The sequence below is a fragment of the Vipera ursinii genome, assembly GCF_947247035.1.
Source record: "Vipera ursinii genome assembly, chromosome: 2".
NCBI lineage: Eukaryota > Metazoa > Chordata > Lepidosauria > Squamata > Viperidae > Vipera > Vipera ursinii.
In genome coordinates, this window is record NC_139513.1 from 37,814,201 (window position 1) to 37,835,884 (window position 21,684).

Here is a 21,684-nt window from a genome sequence, read left to right on the forward strand (position 1 = left end):
GAGTTTGACACCCCTGGTTTAAAAACCTTTTAAGGATTTTATTCTTAAGGCAAACAGATATCCGAATAACAGATTGTATCCTCTTCTCAAAAGTGAAGAATATTTACTCTAAATTAATGTAATTCAAATAAAATATAGAAGTAATTTTAAATTAAATAATATGCATATCTTTTTATAAAAAGTCAGATTGAATTTTAGATCCAATATTCATATTATTTTGTATTTATTAATGTATTTTGGTGATTAGTCACATATTATAAAAGAAAATTACATTGTCAGCAACCATTGCCCATTTTTATTTCAGAATTACTGAATTGCTAAAACAAGTTATTTTTGAGTCAATAGATTTTGTCATTAGTGTACTGCAGTTTAATATGGTCAGAAAAATGTATGCATACTATAAAATATAAACATTTCACATTTTCTTGAGTAATTTAATTTACTTCCTAAAAGTGAAACACTTCAAAATATAGATGGGGGATTTCTTAACTAAATGATTCTATTTTAGGCTAAGTGAAAGTTTTATGGAGAGTTAGCCCAGGGAATGCAAATCTTACTAACATAAGATAATTCTCTGTTAACCAGCTAAGAAGTAAGTTACTTCTCCATATTTTCAGAGAGTGTTCTTTACCGGTTTGCCAGCAAGTAAAATTTTGTTAAACCTACCAAATAATTTTTCACTTTTTTAGGAATATATTTTAAAAACCTTAAAAGATTTATCAAGTCAAATATCTCAATAGGATAAAATTAATTTTCTAAAAAAGTTCCTTATAACCATGTAAAAACAAGAAAGCACAATAAGATGACAACAGTAATATTCTGAAAACCATATGAATATTAGAGACTGATATTGGTGATTCTTCTGCTTCACTTGAGCTAGAAAGACAATTTCAGGTACAATACTATTACTCATTTATACTCGTAAACAGTAGTTTTCTAACTACTGGATCTCATTTGAAACAGGTTTACTCACTTTTGAAATATTAGTGAATTGACACACACTGAATTAGACCATGACGCAAAAACAACTATTTGAGTGTGAACTTTCTTACAAACATATCCCTGCACTGCCTTTCACAACTCTTTAAACTAATAAATGTTAGGTTATCTGTTTCTCTATATTATGCTGTAACACAGTGAAACATTTTAAAATATACCAAATTATATCAAGGAGAGGGTGTCTGATTGCTTTTAAAATTTAAGTTGTTCTGTGTTGCTTGCTTTAAAGAGGCAGAATAGTAAATCACATGAGCAGGATACCAAGGGTATAAAGACATCTCACCTCTTTTATTGCCTGTAGCAAACCAAGTCATTGCTATTAATATAGTTAAAGTACCCACAATATTTTCCTTTAAATATCCATTTAGATAGGAATAGATAAGTATGAGGAAATAAATTCATATCAGTGCAAATTTTCAGATACATTTTTTTTAAAATCAATGTCATATTAACATATTTTGCACAACAGAACTTTTCCTTGCTATCTTCTTTTGCAATTTTTGTATTTTTCCCCCAACCTCTCAGGGGCAGATCTAGAATCAATACAAAGATTGCAGAGGTAAGAGAATCCCAACTGCCAGCAATCTTCCTCTTACTGACATAAGGACACAGTACAACACCATCAATGTGAGAGCTTCAATCATATGTTTTCACAATTAAATTTATTACTGTACAAGTAAATATGTATACTATGAGAGACAAGAGAATAAGCTGGAGATAAAAGATTTTAAATATTAACAAATAATTTAATTGCTAACAGCCGGTCATCATAAAAGCACAATGATTCCTGCCATCAGATCAACTCAACATTATAATCACTTTATAGTACATTTTTTTTACAAATTAACTACATTTACAGAAACAGTTCTAGAGTGTAATGCAACTTTGTTTTCAGACCAAAACCTGAACAATAATTAGCTATGCCTTTGCTTCAGAAGTTCATCAATCTGAGTCTTGTACATATTTTTTACATCTTCAAGATCCAATCTCAATTCTTCTGCTTCTTCTGCTTTCTCTCCATACATCTGCAGAATGGTATTGTATCTCTGATCCAAATCCTGGAACAATATTGCCCAGTAATTATAAAGTTGTTCCCCACAAAGATTTTTACTTTTTTCTGTCATTATTTTTTTGTTTAATGTAAGATATAAACGTTCTTATGAAGCAAAAAAAAAACACTTGTTACTATCCACTTATTATTTTATGGTAAAAATACTAGTTGCCCAAAAGTCTGTTGCTCTTGTTCACTGCATGGTTTTACATTAGTAATAGTCTCCTTTAAGTTTATTCTGAAATAAATTGACAAAAACCTACCCTTAATTGCACACGTAACTTGGGGATCTCCTTAATTTTTTCTTCTAAGTCATCATTTTGATTTGTTAATTTCACCAGCTCTTCAGCCATTACTGATCGAGTTCTTTCAAGGTTTCCAATTTCCAACTAAAATAATATTTAACAATAAGATTTCAAAAACCCATTTTCTAAGTTATTAATTTACTTTTCATTTAGTTAAGTGTTTCTAGTGCAAACCTAAGTTTTATATTAATAGTACTGTATGCAAAATAAGAGTCTAATACAAATAAAGAACACATCTCAAAACCAATTCAATGAACATTTATAATGTAAGTCTAAATAGTCATTGTGACCTTGGGAAAGATTGCAGAGTTCCATATTTTCTAACTTGACACACACAGGATAAAGTTAATTAACTAAATGAAAATAAAGCCATACTTTACTAGCATGCAAAAAACCTCACGTTTTGACTTAAGGCGATGCAGCTCATGAAATCAACATTTAGAAAAGTCTTCTATGCAATCATTCTTCCTCCCTAAAGCTCTCTCTCAGCTATGTTACTTCACAAAATAATTATTAGGAATATTTGTTACTTTAAGCATTTTTTCTTATTTTTGGCTTGTAACAACAGAAACAATCTAAAACATATGATCGTCCTATTATATTAATCCTACTACAGTTGAACCGGCATTAGTTAATTACTCCGACTGGCATATTAGACTTGATTACACACTGTCTAAAGAACTGATACATGATTCTCTGTTTACCTGGAGATGAGAAATCTCTCCATCCCGTAATTTTAATTGTGACTGAAGATTTTCTATAATACTTGAACCTGCTCCCATTCTCATTACGTCATACAGGTTGGTCCCACTTGCAGACAATGAACCAAAGGAATGGTCATACTGGTCATCCTGCAATGCAATATAACCATGAAATTGAATACTGAGCCAATACAAGTTAGATTGGAATCAAATTTATTTATGATTTTGTGCCATAATCATGTTGATTTTTTTTAACTCTGAAAAAGCAGCTAATAAAATGTCACAGAATAACAATTTGGACAGAACAAGCAGATAGAAATTCTTGCATAGCCATGGCAGGTATTAAATGACCACTAGTTAGTCACTATTTGACAGTACTTTTCATTTCTTGTAAAGATTTAATTGTTTGGAAAGAGATTACGTACATATGAAAGATGAATGTAACTTTTAAGAAATTAAAAGCTGCCTTGGAAATATCAGTAGCAAAATGATTATTGTGGTTTTCTAAATTAATTCTCTAGAAAGTTATCTGATCTTACACAGGATATATAAACTTCAATCCGAGTTCACCAAAAGTGGAATAAGATAAAATCTAATTTTATTTGTGCCCCATGTTTTGCTCTGCAGTCTTTATCATTCCTATTTCATATTTAGTGATAAAACTATTTGAAAATATGCTTTCATCTGAGAAAAGAAGCTTTAGTTGGCTTCAACAAAAACGCTAATAAGATGCTTTAAACATAAAGTTCCAGAAACACACACAAACAACCCAAAAAAGGTTGAAATGTATAAATAACAATACCTGACATATGAAGGATGTTTGGAGTCCTGCCATATCAACTCCACTTATGGAGCTTGAGCGTGAGAGAGTTGGGGTGCTTGACACAGTTTCCATTGCTGATGAAATATATAATTTACGCTCCTGGGGGAAAAAAAAACCCATGCAAAATAGCATTTTGGAGAGATAATAAACTGCAATAGTGCAAAGACACAGAAAATGCAATTTGTTCTCTTAGAAGTAGACTTGTCTTATTTTTCAAACAGTTTAATAGCAACAGCACTTAAGACTTATATAAAGCTTCATAATGCTTTACAGCACTCTCTGGGTGTTTTGCAGTGTCAGCATATTGCCCACAACAATCTGGGTCCTCATTTTACCGACTTTGGAAGGATGGAAAGCTGAGTCAACCTTGAGCCCCATTAGGATCGAACTCCAGGCTATGCACAAAATTTAGCCTGCAAGAGTGCATTCTAACCACTTTGCAAGCAGAGCTCTAGATTTGTCCCTTTCATTTTAAGTGATAGGTAGAACCTGCTATTCACTGGAAAATGCTCAGGCAGCAGAATGAGTATTCAATTTTCTATTAGCACCTGATGCTTCACTGAAAACATTACTGTTTTGTGTCTGTGGCCATAATGTATTTTATACAATGAAATAAACATCAAATTATGGGCGAGTTAATATTCCAACAGAATAAAAGGGGATTTCTTAATACAACCAATAGAAAAACAAAATCAGTAGGGGAAACCCAATAAAACAGGAAAGAGTAGGGCAGGCCATGCATTAGAAAGCACATAACTCATAGATAACACAGAACCCGTTCTGATGTTGACTGAAAAAGATGATACTTTCAAGACATACATCAAAACTAAAGTACTAACATTCAAGATAACTCCCAACATTTGTTTATGATTTTCACATCCAGAATTATTGGACAGGCAAGATCAAGTACCTTTTCTCTTGCAGATTCTTGGACAAATATTGTTTTCTTTTTTTCTTGTTCAACTTTCATTTTTTCCATTTCTAACTGAGTAGATAACAACATCTGAAGAAAGCAAAATCATATTTATAGATTGATTCTTTTGCCTGGTGAAGCAGCATTATACAAAGAACTGTTAGTTAAACAAACCTTTTCTTTCTTTGCCCCTTCAACAACTTTTACATATTCTTCTTTAAGATTTTCTAGCTCAACTTCATACCTTTGTGAAAAGGAAATGACAGAAAAAAGGTATTACACATATCCTGAACTGGCATCAGTGTTCAACTGTTTATCAAATTATCACACTTATAATTTACACGAATATAAAATGACTATAACAATACAGATGGATTTAGTTGCTACTGAGTGCTACACATTGTGATAATAGTACCTCCTCACAAATTTATCAGCGGTTAACATCCTAATTTATCATATGAATTAGTATTATGGCAGTTGCTTTCAAATAATTTTTTAAAATTATACCTTGTAAAGTAAAATACTCTATCACATCCCAATTTCATTCACTGAACCATGTGCATGCATTTTTCTTTACAGAAACTGAGAGATTATAACCTGCCTCCAGAGGTTGTGAATGCTCCAACACTGGAAGTTTTTTAACGAGACTGGACAACCATTTAAACTGTATAGGGTTTCCAGCCTGAATAGGGGGATGGACTAGATGACCTCCAAGGTCCTTCCATCATCATCATCATCGTCGTCATCATCATATTATTACTATTACTATTATTTACCGATTGTTTTCATTTTCCAGTTTCTTAAGCCTGGATTTTTCTCCTTCAAGTTGAGCGTGAAGGCGACTATTTTCTTGCCTCAGGAGACTATTTTGTGATTCAGTGGAAGAAAGTTGGATTTTGTTGGAAAGGAGTTCTTCTGTAGCAGCACGTTCTCGCTCAGTCTGTGATGCTAAAGCAGCTTGAGATTCACCTAATGAAAAGAATAAAAATATGGTGCACTATGAATTTTTATGAATTTACAATGAGGTATTTTAAAAAGCACAACTTTTGATGGAAAATGTTGTCAAGTCATCATCATCAAACTAGTCACTCCGATACATTAAATCTGATATAGTTACTTTGAAAATCACTGTCAGGCATGGATTATCGTGCATCGTGAGGACAGCTTAATTCTTCTGTTTTTGTGTCAGTTCCAATGACCCTGTCTCCCCAACCCTTAAAGCTCTACTTTTGTGGGAGAAAATCTGCCACTAAGACAATAGCAGGTATACAGAGAAATTTCTGTAGGATGTTAGCATAAGATGATAAAGATGAACTTTTCCTTCACCTTTTCCTCCATTTCCTTTCTATATTGTATAGCTACCCCACCATACATTATTTTTTAGAGGAAAAACAAGATACATTAAATTTCTACGCTCATCTAGTTCGGCCTTGGTATGTGCTACGCAGACAAGAAAATGGAAGTGACATTTGTATGGTGCTGTCTCATTTGCATAGGCTGCTTTCCCATTGTAAGAGTGGGAAAGGGAAATGAAACAACTTAGTGAACAAAAGGTAAGAAAGATTACCTGCCATAACTCCCCACCCCATCTCCATTATCTCTCACTGAACAACTGTTTCCTAATTTTACCGATTTGTTTTTAAATAAAAGCAAATAAAATAAAAGCCTTTCTGCTGCTAAGAACTATTGGGGATTAAAAGGAGTAAAGAAAACGTTCTCCGATGAGATGAAAAATGGAATAGAAGACTGTATCTGCCTGGAGGATAGCAAACCAGGCTGGCTGGGGGATGGGAGAAATGTTTCCACACTAGACTGACAAGAGATACAAATTCAGCACTAGCTTGCAAACAAACCCAAGCTATTTTTTAATGTTGGAAAAACAGATTGATATGGCCAACTGAGATTTAAGGCCAAAATGAAACGTAACTTCATTAATTCTACTAACATGACTGCAGCCAAAGAGCCAATTTTATGTAGCTCTACACAATTTGTTTTCTGAATTAGTTCATGATGTCACAGCCAGTCTAATGCTTCTTAGAGAAATTCCAGATTCATATATATGTATATACGTATATGTATATGTATGTGTGTATATATATATATATATATATATATATATATATATATATATGTAGATCTAGAGTCTCGGGTTTCTTCCCGCGTTCCTTTCATCTTCAGAAAGTTGTGGCGACGTTTCGACGAAATCCCATCCGTCATCATCAGGCCGGAGTGAAGCAGCAGGAGGAACACTCCGGCCTGATGATGACGGATGGGATTTCGTCGAAACGTCGCCACAACTTTCTGAAGATGAAAGGAACGCGGGAAGAAACCCGAGACTCTAGATCAGACATGTCAAACAGAAGGCCCGGGGGCCGGATCCGACCCGCGAAGTGGTTTCATGTGGCCCGCGAAGCCATCCTGGAAACAGTGAGGGAACGGCCCCCACTGCCTTGGCCCTGGCCCAGAGACCCTCCTTCTGCCAGAAACCCTCAGATCTGTCCCACTCCTGCCCAGGCCCCCATAGGCACCCTTGATGCGAACGATGTAGAGCTGGCCACGCCCACCCAGTAGGCCATACGCACTCTAGCCATGCCCACCCAGTAGGCCACGCCCACCCAGGCCACACCCACCCGGCCCCTTGAGGGCAACCGCAGTGCTGATGCGGCCCTCAATGAAATTGAGTTTGACACCCCTGCTCTAGATCTACACATACAGACACCCACGAGAATCTACGAAAACAAATTATATATATATATATATATATATATATATATATATATATATATATATATATGTATATATATGTATATATATGTATATATATATATATATGTACATATATATATGTATATATGTATGTATATATGTATATATATATATATGTGTGTGTATGTGTGTGTATGTGTGTGTATATATATATGTATAATGCCGCTTGGGGTGTGTGTGAAAGCCCTAATAAGCAGGCATATACATAGAATGAGGGCTACTGCTAAGTTTGTAAGCCGCCCTGAGTCTTCGGAGAAGGGCGAGATATAAAAGGAATTAATGGAATATATATGTATATGTATATGTATATGTATTTATTTATTTATTTTATTTATTTTTGGGACTTATATGCCGCCCTATCTCCCAAAGGACTCAGGGCGGCTTACAACAATAAAAAACAGCAGTACAAAAATTAAAAAAACGAATTAAATAACAGCCCCAAAATAAATTAACTACAGTTAAAAATTAAAACATATTTAAAAACCCATCATCAATCCAGGTCAGCCTGATGGAAGAGAAAAGTTTTGAGGTCGCAGCGAAAGGACCGGAGGTCCGGGGCCAGGAATATGTGCACATCCACAATCAACCAAAGTGCTTTGCATAAAGTTTTCTGACACATTCAGTTTAAGAGACTGACATTTTTTTTTGTCTTACCAAGTCTCTCAGAAAGATTTTTCTCCAGTTTTTCCCATGACAAGGTCTGTGCTCCCAGAGTAGCCTGCAAATTTTCTATCTGCCGGAGCAAAGGCCTAGTTGCAGATGTAACACTTTGACTGAGTTCTTGGTTGCGAGTCTCAGCTTCTTGAAGTCTCTGAAATTTTATGTGGGATAAGTATCACTTGTGTTCAAGAAAATCATGAGTACCAATGAAGGAGAATATTTATAGCTCAGGGTTGAAATGAGGGGTCCTTGGTGCTCTCTGAGCTTGTTGTTTTTTTTTGCAGACGTTTCATTACTCTAACTAGATAACATCATCAGTACTAGCACTGATTATGTAACCTAGTTAAGGTAATGAAACATCAGCAAGAAAACAAGCAAGCTCAGACTGCACCAAGGACCCCTCAAAATTATGAGTAACGTGAAATTTTGCCAGAGCCGTTATATATGGTCAAATTCCTTACAGGAAACACAACTCAAAGAATGTTAATTAGTGTTTACATGCAGTGCACTGTTCTTTCAACACAATTAACATTGCTTAAGAGGATAAATTATTTCATACATGAATGCTAACCAGAATTCAAGTAGCTAACAGAAGTGTGCATAGCATTTTGAACTGGAACTGCCTGCTCTGAGCTTGAAGTAACTGTTTTAACTGGGAAACTGGTCATGCTGATCTTGTCTGGGTTGTTCTGATCTTATTAATAGTGGTTTGAATGCCAAATAAGGGCACTCTGGGCTAAGGACACTTCCAATAAGGTTAGAAGAGTTATTTCATGTTTGAAATGTTTTTTTTTAAGTTTTAAAATATTTGGAATACACATTGTATGTAGAATGAAATGAGTATATCCTTCTAGTACTACCAAAGAATCCATTATTTTCTCGCTGTCTTATATTTCTACTTCTGCTCATTGAAAGAAAATCAGAACTGTCAATGTAGCTTTATAACATTATGGAAGAGGTAAAGACACTATGTCAATTCAAAGGAAACTACTACGATACCTGCTGAAGATCACTAATTTCCTGGCGTAAATAATCCTCCTTTCTAGCTGCTTGTTGTTCTGCACGTTGCAGTGCAATTCTTAAGTCTGCTACCTATACAACAGAAATAAAGATACAATGGCCCATACACAAAAGCTGCAAATCTAGCAGATTATTAGTATCACACAATATATTTAGGTGGCTAGATTTAGGAAAATCACATTTGGAACAATTATTCTGCTTAACAAATTAATAATTTTTTTAGCCATAGTATGGAACAATGCTTTAATGGAATGCCACAACAAAGGCTGCTGCAGAACTGCTGCAACAGTGAGATGGGTAGCATAAGAATTTAATTAATATCATTCAATATTCAAAACTCATAATCCATTAGAAATATATAAATTCCCTATATTTTACTCAAAATGTTTCATCAGCTTAGTGGTTTCTGACATAACAGTCTTAATAATTTGTCTATTCATAATTACAAACATGTTTAGAAAAACTTAAAACAAGACCATTAAGGATAAGGCCATTTCAATAACAAGTATCAGAATAATAAAAGCAATGATACTGTCATATGATTGGAAAAGCTAGATCCAAGGAAAGAGAAAGTAAAAATCTTCGAAGTATTAATTTGGAAATAGCAACCAAAATACCAATCACTTTTGGAAGAAAACAAAGATCATTGTTTCCTTGAGGAAATAATCAGAAAGCAGAAATGTACAAACTTTGGACATACAATGGGAACAGTCAATGGAGTGGAAACAATAGTTTGTCTGGCAAAGTTGAGAGAAGTAATGCTAAGAAGAGAAAACAATGGATAAAGAAATGTATTAAATTCAATACTGTTTTGGGAAGAAACGCAGGTTATTGATGGTGAGCATTTGTATGTGTATATCCAAGACTTAAACATGGTCTGATGACATCTAACTATCTAACACAAAATATTTCAAGATGCATTCTTTGATGTTAAATCTAAGCGCTGCATAATACATTGCAAAATACAGTTATTATAATTCCACCTGCAAGACTTATTCAACGTTTAATTGACCACTCACCTGAATTGCTAAAGCTTCTTGTTGTTGATGAGCCTCCTCATGGGCCTTTTCCAGAATTAAACCCAGTTCCTCCTTAACTTTCATTTCGTGACTTAATGCTGCTTCTTGCACTTCACAGTCTTTTGCAGCATTAGCTTTATGAAGATCTGCAAGTTCTCTGGAAAAAAAATGTTCCCATGATTTCTTTCTAAATATTTGTATCTTGGTACCTTCCAAATATGGTCTAGGATTAGAAGTAATATCTGAGACAGGTTCATTTTGGTTTAGACAGATAGTTTTATAATATCACCCAATTCAAACTTCGTGGCTTTGGATGCCATAAAATACAAAAAGAAAACAATAAACCGGGAAAATAAATCTGAAATAACATAAAACAAATTATATAAAGACAAAAGAAAAAACAGCATCCAAGAGCAATAATAAAACAATCAAAATGGCTTGGGGGATATAGGAAGAAATGAGGAAAAGCGTGCCAAGCGTGTAGAAGCTCATAACTTAACAACTATCCTATATTTCATTAATGTATTATTTATTGTTTCAATTTATACGACCATCCTGATGCCATTATAGTTAACAGAGGAGTAAAACATGGAAGTACCCCAAAGTTCCTTAAATATAGAGCATACTGACTGCAGACAGTTAAAACTACAGGTTAAAATGGGCAGAGGGATCATCCTGGCCAATGGACAGGGGAGGGGTGGGGGTGAGGAGACAGCTTTTCAAGGTCCTTTTTGAAGGCTGGCAGATCAGAATCAATACAACATGCTGGGTATAGCTTCTCAGAGCAATCTTTTCTGACTCTTAATATATTGTTTGATATTTTAAAACAAAATAGCACACATACTGCACAATGCAATACTTAAGTGCTATAAAGGGAAAGCATTCCTGGCCCTGATTCATTATTCTAACAATAGACTTACTTGTATGCATTATCAAGAGCTGCTTGTGCACTTCTGTTTTTTTCTTCAAGATCTTCAAGATCTACTTGAAGTCTTGTAAGATCCTTCACCTGGCTTTCAACAACACTATTTAGCTGCTTTATGTTCTCTCTATGTTGTTTTTCAATTTCTTCTTTACCATCCAATACCTGCAATATAGAAAAGCTATAACCATCTAATTTATAGTTTTTAATTTATAAAGCAAATTACTTTATGCACGAAAGGGGAAATGACCTTCAAGAACACTTTTTATTTTTATCAGAATTCAAAAACATACTTTAAAAAATAAGCAGTGAAAACAAAAACAGTCAGGTATTTAATTATTGTATAAAATTTTGTGCTTATGACAAAAGCAGAAGATAGCTTTGCTGCAGTGGTGCTTCCATGCCGCTATGTTTAGCTTTTTTTTTTTAAGGACACATTAAAAAAGTGCAAGTATTTCCAAAGATTTATTTTATATGTCAGTAAAAAGTAAAAACAACTCAGACTATTTCTAGTCAGTTAAGCATGTACTGATTTATCAATTTATTTAACCCATTCAAATTTAGACATTTTCACAAAAAAGAAAAATCTTTTGTTTTGAATTTAGATAGAACAAAAGCACCCAAATTATTTCAAATGTTCTGCAAAAGAGAATAATGGGAGCCTGAAATAAATCACTATTGGCATCTTTTGCTTTAGAGCAGGGGTAGGCAAGCTTGGCTCTTTTATGACTCCTGGACTTCAACTCCCAGAATTCCTAAGCCAGCCATGCTGAGGGGAAAGGGAGAGGTTTCCAAACTGAGCCATGCTGGCTCAGGAATTCTGGGAGTTGAAGTCCACAAGTCATAAAAGAGCCAAGGTTGCCTACCTCTGCTCTGCTCTAGAGTAACCCATAACAATAAGAAATATGATAGCTTATGTTGAATGTGTCTACACCCAACCTATAAAAATATTGCCTTCAAAATTATTTAAAATAAAACATTGAAAAGGTAAAAAAAAATGTGGAAGCTTGAGAAAATTACTTTTTGCTGGGCAACTGTCACAGCAAACCCAATAAGAAGCAAACAATGTTAGCTGGATTTATGTCAAGTAAGATAAAAGCTAGTCTTTTATTAATTTTGCCTGTTTAATTTTCTGGCCAAACTTAACCTGACTAAAACCGCTAGTATTATTAAAGAGGAGAGTTGCACAAATTTATCATTTTACAGAATCACAGTATAAGGAAGTTTGGAAACTTCTGTATTAAAACTATTATGTTCTGTAGTAAATCCCTGATTTGCTTGCCCACACTGCTTGAAACATAAAAGTCTATACAAGAAAGCTGGAGATATACCATAATAGTTCTGAAATTAACAACATTGCATTTCAGTACATTTCCTTTTGGAAGCTGATTTCAGCCTTATGAGATACGATTACAAAAATAAAATAATCAGCCCAGGAAGAATGAGTCTAAAAATCTAAAAATCAATCCAACCTGTTTCAGATGCTGCAACTCTTCTTCTAATTCCTTAATTTTCTTACTCTGCTTTGTATTGGTATTTTCTCTTTCTTTCTCCTTGGCTCTTAATTTCTTAATAATGTTAGAATTTTGTAACTGCTGTTTTGAAAGCTTTTCTCCTGGAAAGAAATATGGATCTAATGAGTTAATGCTATGCATATCTAATAAAGGAGTATAACTTTTTACATTCTGGTGCACCACTCAAATTATCCAAGCAGTTGAACACATTACAAGTAATAATATTACAATTTGCTTTAACTAAGTTCTATTTTAAAATATTACTTCATACTCACCTTCTTCCAGTAATCCTTTAATTTGTTCATCTTTCTCCTTTAGTATTTCTACTGTTTCATTGCTGTTCAACCTAGTTGCTAGATCTTCTTTGAGAATCTTTATTTCCTAAAATAAATACAATTCATTCACATTATTTGTACATACTAAGCATGACCTGAAAAAAAGAAAGTGTCATCTACAGGGCCCATGAAGTAGGGCCTCCCCAGTTGATGTTCTCCCTTACTGGAACAGTCATTCCTCAGTTTTCAAAAAGCTACTAAGAGCTGGCTTTTCTGGCATGCCGTTGGAGTCCCAGACGTTGTCTTCGATCCCATCAGTGGGGAGGCGGATTGTTACATAGGTTGTTAGCAGTATATGGCATATTTCTTATATTGTTTATAATACAATTGTATAGTTTTCTATCCATTTTATTGTATTGTGCTGAGTGGCTTGGTAACCTAGTGGTGAAGATGCTCGCCTCCCATTCGGAAGGTTGAGAGTTCGATCCTAGGTAGCGGCAGAGGTTTCTCTCCACAAGGAGAAAATACCTACTGTGAACTATGCAGAGGTGTCAGGAAGGACATCCGGACAGTTAACACTCAGATCCATACAGTCGCCCTGACTGTGCCCTGAATTAAGGGATTACAGGGATAACATTATCCTGGGACACGTATATTCATGGGTCCGGAGTATCTTGGGAATCACCTGCTGCCGGCATCAACTTCCCTCCGCCCGGTACGCTCCCACAGAGAGGGCCTCCTAAGGGTGCCACCGTTCGGAGAATGCCGCTTGGTGGCTCCCAGGGGGAGAGCGTTCTCTGTGGGCGCGCCTGACCTATGGAACCATTTACCGGTTGAGCTCCGGATGGCTCCCGACCTTCGCTCCTTCCGACGCGATCTAAAAACATATCTATTTAAGCAATCCGGTCTGGTCTGACGGGTTTAATTTTAATTGTGGTTTTAACTTATCTTCTACATTTGGGCAGTAGGGCTTAATTTATTCTCAATTTTCTGTATTTGTGCATTTTGCCATTTATGTCACTGTTCACCGCCCTGAGTCCTTAGGGAGAAGGGCGGTATACAAATCAAATCAAATCAAATCAAATAAATAAATAAATATTCGCCTTCATTCGTGATTACAGGATCATAAAAAGGGAGTTTTATTGTATTGGGTATGTGTAAGCTCGGAATAAAGTTATGATTGGAGCAGCATTTAAACCAAGTAAAAAATACAAAATGAGTAAAAAATAAAAATTCAGACAAACTACAACAAATTCATAGAAGAGGACTAGAAATGAAATCCTAGGAAGAGAGACTGAAGGAACAAAGTACACTGAGCCTCGAGAAGAAAGGAGAACAGATATGATACCACTCTTTAAGTACCTGAAAGAATAAACAAATTTAAGCCCTATTCTGCATCACCACGGAAGGCAGGACATGAAGTAATTATAGGAAGAAATTCTGGCTAACTTTAGGAAAATATTCCAAATAAAGAACACAGTTCAGCAATGAGGCCAACTAGTAACATGTTCATCTCTATTTCTGAACTTAGCAAATTGTTAGATTTGATGACTTAAATGATTTCTTCTAGGTCCATGGTTTTTCCCCTTGAGATGTATGAAATATTTTAAATTCTACTGAAACTTGAAATATTTCCGTAATCATGTCAGAATACTTCCAGGGAGGTCTGATCAACCAACACTGCACACATCTTTTTTCCACCAAACATCACATGTCTCCAGCCTTATAGTTATTTCACCACATTTATGGTGAAGTAGCTTTTACGATATGGATCAGAGATTATTAACACATCTCACTCATAAACAAAGAGCACTTACCTTTTTAGCTGTATCTCTTTCTTTGCAGGCTAACTGAACTTTTTTTTCTGCATCTGCTATTCGTTGAGCAAATTCTTCCTTAAGAGATGAAATACTACTATTCTCTTCTTTCATTTTGAAGATTTCGCTAAACATAAAATAATGAAATAATTTGATTGGCATACATTTGAAATCTTTGTGGTAACGCATATATAAAACAATAGCTCACAAAATGTGTTCTTTTTAGTTCTCTAGTTGAAGGTACTAAAACAAGTAACAAAGTCAATCGAGTATCATCCACCGATTTATGTTAATTCATTTAAACTGTGTTCAAGATTTTAAATGAGCAGTTATTACAAATTAAATTTCAATGACAACGTCATTTATGCAAAGTGCATCAAAATCCCTTCACCAAACAAAGGGATCACAGTATTTCAACATGCTCTGAATGGGAAACTTACTCTTTAAGGTTATCACAGGTTTCTTCTAAGTCTGCTTTTTCTTTACTAACACTTAGTAGACGTGCTTCCCTCATCTCTAGTTTTTCCGTCAGTGAATCAATAATCTGTAGGTTATAGACAAAAGTGATATAACTGTTAAAAATAAAGTCTTCTGTGGCTTTAACGTAGAGGTAAAACCTAGAAGTCTTCTCAAAAATTTCCTTAATGCCACAAAGGAATTTAAAAGTTATAACTATGTGGGAACTTTCCAAAGGATATTAATTTTTTATTCAGAACAAACAACTGATCAGTATACATAGAACTATGCAGCGATCCTAGTTTTGCTAAAGTCCAGAGACTCAAGCCTCACTCAGCTCTAAACCCCACCGGAAACTCGAAACCTATCACTTTTTTGACACAATTAACTTATCCCATAAAATTGAGGTTCTTGAATAAAATGCGTGGCATAGAATACATTATTGAAGAAGTAATTGTCTCCATTGGAAAATTATAACTATTTTAATGGAACAATTTTCTAGGATATAAAATTTGGCTTGGATTTTAACAAATATACCTCAGCAAATCCAAAGCAAATATACATTTTACACCTATTTCATTCACAGAATTGAATGCACGTATTCATTCTGCAGATGATCTTTAACAACCGTTCACTCAGCAACCATTTGTACTTACAATGGTGCTGAACAAGTGGTACTTAGGACCCAGCCTCCTACTTACAACAATTACAGAGTCATGGGATTACAATCAGGGCACTTGGTGATAGACTTCCAAATAAATGGTTGCAGAGTTCTGGGGTTACGTGATCACCATTTGCAACCTACACTGCCAGCTTCTAACAAGCAAAGTTAATGGAAAAAGTGACAGGACATCACAAATGGTGATCACATGACATCACGCTTAAGGATGGTACACCCTTCACCGCTGGCTTCCAACAAGCAAAATCAATGGGGAAGCTAGCAGGAAATTGCAATTGGTCACCACGTGACATCACTTAATAAGGGTAAAGGATCCGATTAACAATGGCAACCAGATGTGATCAAAATTCTGATCCCAATTGCCATCATTAAGCGAGGGCAAAAAGAGGAGAGATATGAAAAAAAAAGCAGGTAAAATAGAAACCAAATCAAAACAGGTCTGGGCAGAAGAATGCCACACCGCTTTCTATTGGAGAGACATGACATAACCCATCTTAAGAGAACAAAAATAAAAATAAGTATTACCTTGCAAAGCTCTTGTTTTTCACATTGTACAGTAGACAATTTTTCATTTGAGAGCTGAAGTACCACTTTCCCTTCCTTCTGACTTTGTTCTTCATCAGTCTGCACTGAAATAGCCAAGACATCGGGCTGTTCAGCATTAACAGGGGTTGCGCTTCGCCCACTCTCTTCCATTTCCATTTCTTCCGTGGGAACTACAAGATTTTCAGTTAGGACTTCATCAGGCATACTTTTTACAGGTTCAGTCTCCTCACTTTTTGGAGATGGAGAGTTGACAGCGATGGAAGTTGAGACACCCCCCCTACCTGATAATTCATCATCTGAGTTTATTTCACTTATGCTACGACTGTCTAAAGACTGTACGCTAAAGGAGTCTATTCTTTCAAAAGCATCAGAGGAACAGCAACTCTCTGTCAGCTTATTGAAGTCTTCTAGTTGACTGTATTCTGTACAAGCAGATGCTGTCAGAAGCTGAAAGGAGGTTTGCATCAGATGGAGACTGGCTTTTGAATCAGCTCCTTCTTGCCTTGAACTAACTGAGCTCTCACTTATAACGCTTTCGTGGTCCAAAACCTCAATATCACTAGTTGTAGATGTCCCTGAGGAGAAAGTGCTAATTGGAGGTGAAGGGGTATTGCTTTGCCTGTCTTCGCTTTTTCGCTCTTTAGTGTCCAAACTTGAATTTTTTGCGTCTGCTGGCAGGACTTGTGTAGAGATATCATTCTCATGCCCAGATCTATCAATCCTTGAATCTGACTTCACAACAGAAGTGGATTCTGCTACTGTGACGTTCTCAGAAGATGCTTCTTCACCAGTGCTTGTACTATTGTTTCCATCACAGCTGATGGTGAGATTAAGTACTGAATTGTTTTCCCCTAAGTTTTCCTGATCATCCTTAAAACTCTTCAATTCTACAGAAAAGTCTTTTGTTTCCGTTTCTGGCAGGTCAACATGCCGGGGATCCTGCAGTGTGCTTTTTATTTCTTCTTTGGGATGCTGCGATTTGGCAGGTGGCTTAGATACCACTGGGCTTTGCTGTATGCTCTGGACACCGGTTGGTGGGAGAAAGGCACTAAAAAAAGTTTCTGATTCATCTACCACAGTTCTCTGAACTGGTTTGGTAATGGCTGCAGATGACATTGGCTGACTTTGGGTTTCTACATTTGTATTGGTCCCCCAAGTAGAAGTATCCCATCCTCCACTTGTTAGAGAACTTTTTCCTATTACAAATGAGAAAAAAAGAGAAATCAAAGGTGAACGATTAAACATATATGTAATATATTAAGAATTACCTAACAATCCAGATCAGTTATGTATCAGTTATATTTAATATATAGCATATACTAACTAGAGCAATGATCATACGCCCGTAAGATTTCTACCTTTCTGTACCTCTAGGGCACTAGCCATGATTCCTCAAAAATACCTTTATTTATGCATAGACCAATACAAAGGTGGGAGAAAAGTTACAGGTATTAGCTACAGCAGGTCCAAGCATAACAATAAATTTTCTTCCCTGAAATTCTCTTCAATTAAAAATTACAACCTCCTGCTTCCATTTTTAACTGACTGCATTTCAAAGATTATGTTGGAATCTAAATCAGGAGTCTCAAACTGCTGGCCCGTGGGCCGGATGCATCACGTGGAAGCCACGCCCACCCTATTGCCAGCAATGGCAAAACTGTCCCGATACGGTGCGTGATGTCACATGACGTCGCACGTTTGACGTGTCTGTAGTTCACTGAAATTAAATCTCTAGATGACAAATAGCTTTTTAAATCAAAATTAATATCAGCCAAAGTTTGTATCTTACACATAGTAGTAAACGTGATCAAATAAAAACTGAAGTGAAAAATAGTAACCTCCTTCTCTTAACCATAGTAGAAAGGGATCCAACGTTTGTTTTCTTAATAGTAAACCCTAATTTTTAGTCCATATAATTTAAAATGTACTTAATATATATTCACTGCTACTCTCAAACCTTTGAGCTCCCTAACAAATCAGACATGCTCATGCTCTTTCTCATATTTCTGTTTAATCATTTATATAAGTATCGCTTTAGTGTAAAAGTTTTCAGTACTGAGAGTTATAATGCTATTTATATTTTATATATTTATATTGCTCCAATATGATTCTGCATTTATTTATAACTTTAATAAACATAAAAACAAATTAATTGACTTTGAATATTATTCTTTCTTGGAATGTTGTAATATAAATACAGTACAAAGTTATTTCAATAAATCTACTGTCTACTAAACCATTGCTACAGAAACAGCTGTTCTCTCTATCATAACGCAATTCTGTCAGTGCTTAGGAACTTTTGCATTGATCATATAAGGACTTCAAAAAGAAACTATCTCAGGAAGCATAGCCACAGAATAGTCTCACACATATATTCAGCACTTATTGGTAATTTTTAGAATTACAAGAACAATGTGTCTAAAAGACTGACACAGTCTATTTATAAGGAAAATTGCAGAAAATTTACATTGGACAAAGTTATATTTTGAGAGGTTCAAAATGATCATTTAACCAACAGAATCAGATGCGGCATATGTATGCAAGAAACAATATCCATGTTGAATAAGGAATTAATGATGTATCAGTTGAAGAAATACATTATTCAGGATATGATTTAATAAATTCTTGCAGTGAATTACACTAATTTTTATAAGTTGTATTTATATACTTCGCATTTTTAACACTTTTCACATTCTTCTTCACAAATACACTCGAGTGTTATTAAAAGATCTTTGGGTAACTACATTATAGATTGTTTACTTTCTTTCTAAATATATTACATATTTTAAATGAAGTTTGAGGCAGAATATATATCTGGACATTCAAAGCCTCAAAAATCATTATGTCCTAGCTGAAAGGCTTTTCCTCAGGAGGATGTTATATTATATTCCTTACATAGCCTTGGAATGGGAATAGCAATATCATAAGCCTATATATCTTATGCAATTTAGTCAAGTAGATTATAACAATTTAGGAGACATTAAGTATTTATATGCAAAACTACTTAGAGCATAATTCAAATAAACTAATGTCCTTTGAAAAAAAGTTATCAAAAATAATTCATGTTTTTGTTTTCTTTTGTGAAAAACAGTTCTTTAACCTATTTGCTCATATAGTCAATTGCAGTGTAACTGAATGAATAAAAGAAAGAGAAATGGATATAACAAACTATTTCATTTTTAGTTCATTGTGCTACAAATACAGTTAGAATAGTTGCTAAATTGGTTTGGTTTTTCCTCTTAGCATTTCAATATGACAATATTCCATAACCTATTAACTTTGCCATGGCAAACTACAGTTGAGAAAAACAAGTTCAATGCTCCACTGGGAGTATTGAGTAATTACATTATTACAGATAGTGTAGTTACAAAGCCACAGTGTAATCTTTATACTTAAGTTATTCAGTACATCACCACGATCTTCTGTAAGCCAAGAAAGCTGTAAATAAAACCGTATAACAATGGTCATAGTATGTAACTAAAGGAAATAAAGTATGGAATCACCAAAAAAATGAGAGCAGGAAATATGAAACACACAACTGCAGTATATCATCAGTTAACAAACACAAAATGTAATATTTTTTAAGTATCAGAACTGTTATCTAATTCCAGCATGACAGGATTTCTCGGAAATAAAGATGAAGTGGGTAAAAAGAACAGAAGTGAGTGACTTAGAAATACCAGGACATATCTAAGGAAAATTTGAAATGTAACTTTATTCCCAACTTCCTGGAAATGAAAACCATTTATCTTAATGGGTACATTTTGGTACATATTTACAGAATTACGGCATCAATGAGGACAAAGGCAGGGTTGCCTATACGTATATATATTCCCCCCCAATCTCCCTTTAACATCTGTCCTGTTCCAAGAACATATACAGAAATGTGCAGATGTACGTTCAACGTGCAGAATCCCATTACAGAACTGATGTTATTATAACCGGTTACTTTCTGCACAATCTTCTTTACGTTTAGTCCAGAGCTTTATTATTATTATTACTCAAAGAGCTTTTCAAACAAGCAAACCTGGGCAAGAGGGCAGACCTCATCAAGTCGACACCACCGAAGAAACAAAACAAAATACAGGATTTCCCCCTAAGGAGGCGTGCAGGAAGAAGGGCACCGTTAAGCGAAGGGCGCCGATGTTTACGTGGTGTGCGCTGCCTCAAGGTAGGGACGGGAAGGGGTAACCTCTCCTCAGCGCCGGCCCAGCTTGACCCTTGAGGCGAGGGGCCGCTCCTCCTCCTCCTCCTCCCACCCCGAGGTCACCTACCTGCCTCTCCTACACGGGACAGGGCAGCCCTAGCAGGGCCCCCTTCGCTCTCCTCCTCCTCCTCGCCTTGGATATCCAGCACTCGGTCGATGGACTTCTGCGCCTGCGACAGGGCCTGCTTGGCGAAGGTCGAGAGCTGCGAAGCGTTGAACCAACTCATTTTCCTCTGCTCAAGCCCGACCGGCCCCCACCCCTCCGCCCTTCCTCGCTTCTCTCAGCGGTATCCGGATCTGCATTCCTCGCCCCGCCGTCCGCCGTCGGCCATGACGGAACGACCGACCCGGATATGGCACGCGCCAGGCGGAGAGTCGCATTAACGCGCAGGCGCGGCCTCGCGGGTTCCACGTCAGCAAAACAAGCCGGCGCGGCCTCGCTTGTGGATACCGCTCAGGTGACGCCAACTCCCGTTGCCATAGTCACGCGAAGCGCCGGTCGCCCCGTAGTAGCCCCCGAGGGGGAAAAAAAAGAAGTTTTCGCCCCGCTTTCCTGACGCCATTCGGGAGAATTTTCATCCCGCCCAGGGTGGCTTTCGACTTTCACGCGGTCCTGTCTCGATTTGAATCGATATGATTTAATTTTTGAAAAAGCGCTATCGCACACCCCATTTCTCCTCTCTCGGTTTAAATCGATATCATTTAAATTTTTGAAAAAGCGATATCGCACACCCCATTTTCATTTTCTTAACTGCCTGTTAACAGCCAAGGAAAGTTCAGAGGAACCCCGTTTGGAGCACTTTTGTAGCGAACATTGAGCTCTTGTTTTAGTCGCAGGGGTCTTCAAACTTGGCCCTTTTATGACTTGTGGACTTCAACTCCCAGAATTCCTCAGCCAGCCATGCTGGCTGAGGAATTCTGGGAGTTGAAGTCCACAAGTCATAAAAGGGCCAAGTTTGAAGACCCCTGTTTTAGAGGACAGGAAGAAAAGCCAATTACAATGTCACACAT

General features: G+C 36.1%; 1 protein-coding gene across 1 annotated transcript; it reads right to left on the bottom strand.

The window, feature by feature from the left end:
• Positions 1–206: 206 nt before the first annotated feature.
• TMF1 (TATA element modulatory factor 1) lies at positions 207–20,991 on the bottom strand. Its single transcript, XM_083356995.1, has 17 exons — positions 20,741–20,991; positions 16,446–17,662; positions 15,226–15,329; positions 14,786–14,912; positions 12,969–13,074; positions 12,652–12,794; positions 11,178–11,344; positions 10,258–10,414; positions 9,218–9,310; positions 8,213–8,369; positions 5,569–5,761; positions 4,967–5,036; positions 4,790–4,882; positions 3,859–3,978; positions 3,060–3,206; positions 2,314–2,439; positions 207–2,057 (listed from the first exon to the last, which is right to left on the bottom strand). Exons 1-17 carry the CDS (start codon positions 20,898–20,900, stop codon positions 1,914–1,916), a joined length of 3,324 nt encoding a protein of 1,107 aa, XP_083213121.1. The 5' UTR covers positions 20,901–20,991; the 3' UTR covers positions 207–1,913.
• Positions 20,992–21,684: the final 693 nt, after the last annotated feature.

What these genes read in the sequence shown, in the direction of transcription:
- TMF1 (XM_083356995.1), bottom strand. Translation starts at nt 20,900, where the DNA reads ATGAGTTGGTTCAACGCTTCGCAGCTCTCGACCTTCGCCAAGCAGGCC. An exon ending in AAATCTTTCTGAGAGACTTG is followed by an intron (nt 5,762 to 8,212) that starts GTAAGACAAAAA and finishes TCTTTTCATTAG; the next exon opens with GTGAATCTCAAGCTGCTTTA. An exon ending in GAGAGATTTCTCATCTCCAG is followed by an intron (nt 2,440 to 3,059) that starts GTAAACAGAGAA and finishes ATATTATTTTAG; the next exon opens with TTGGAAATTGGAAACCTTGA.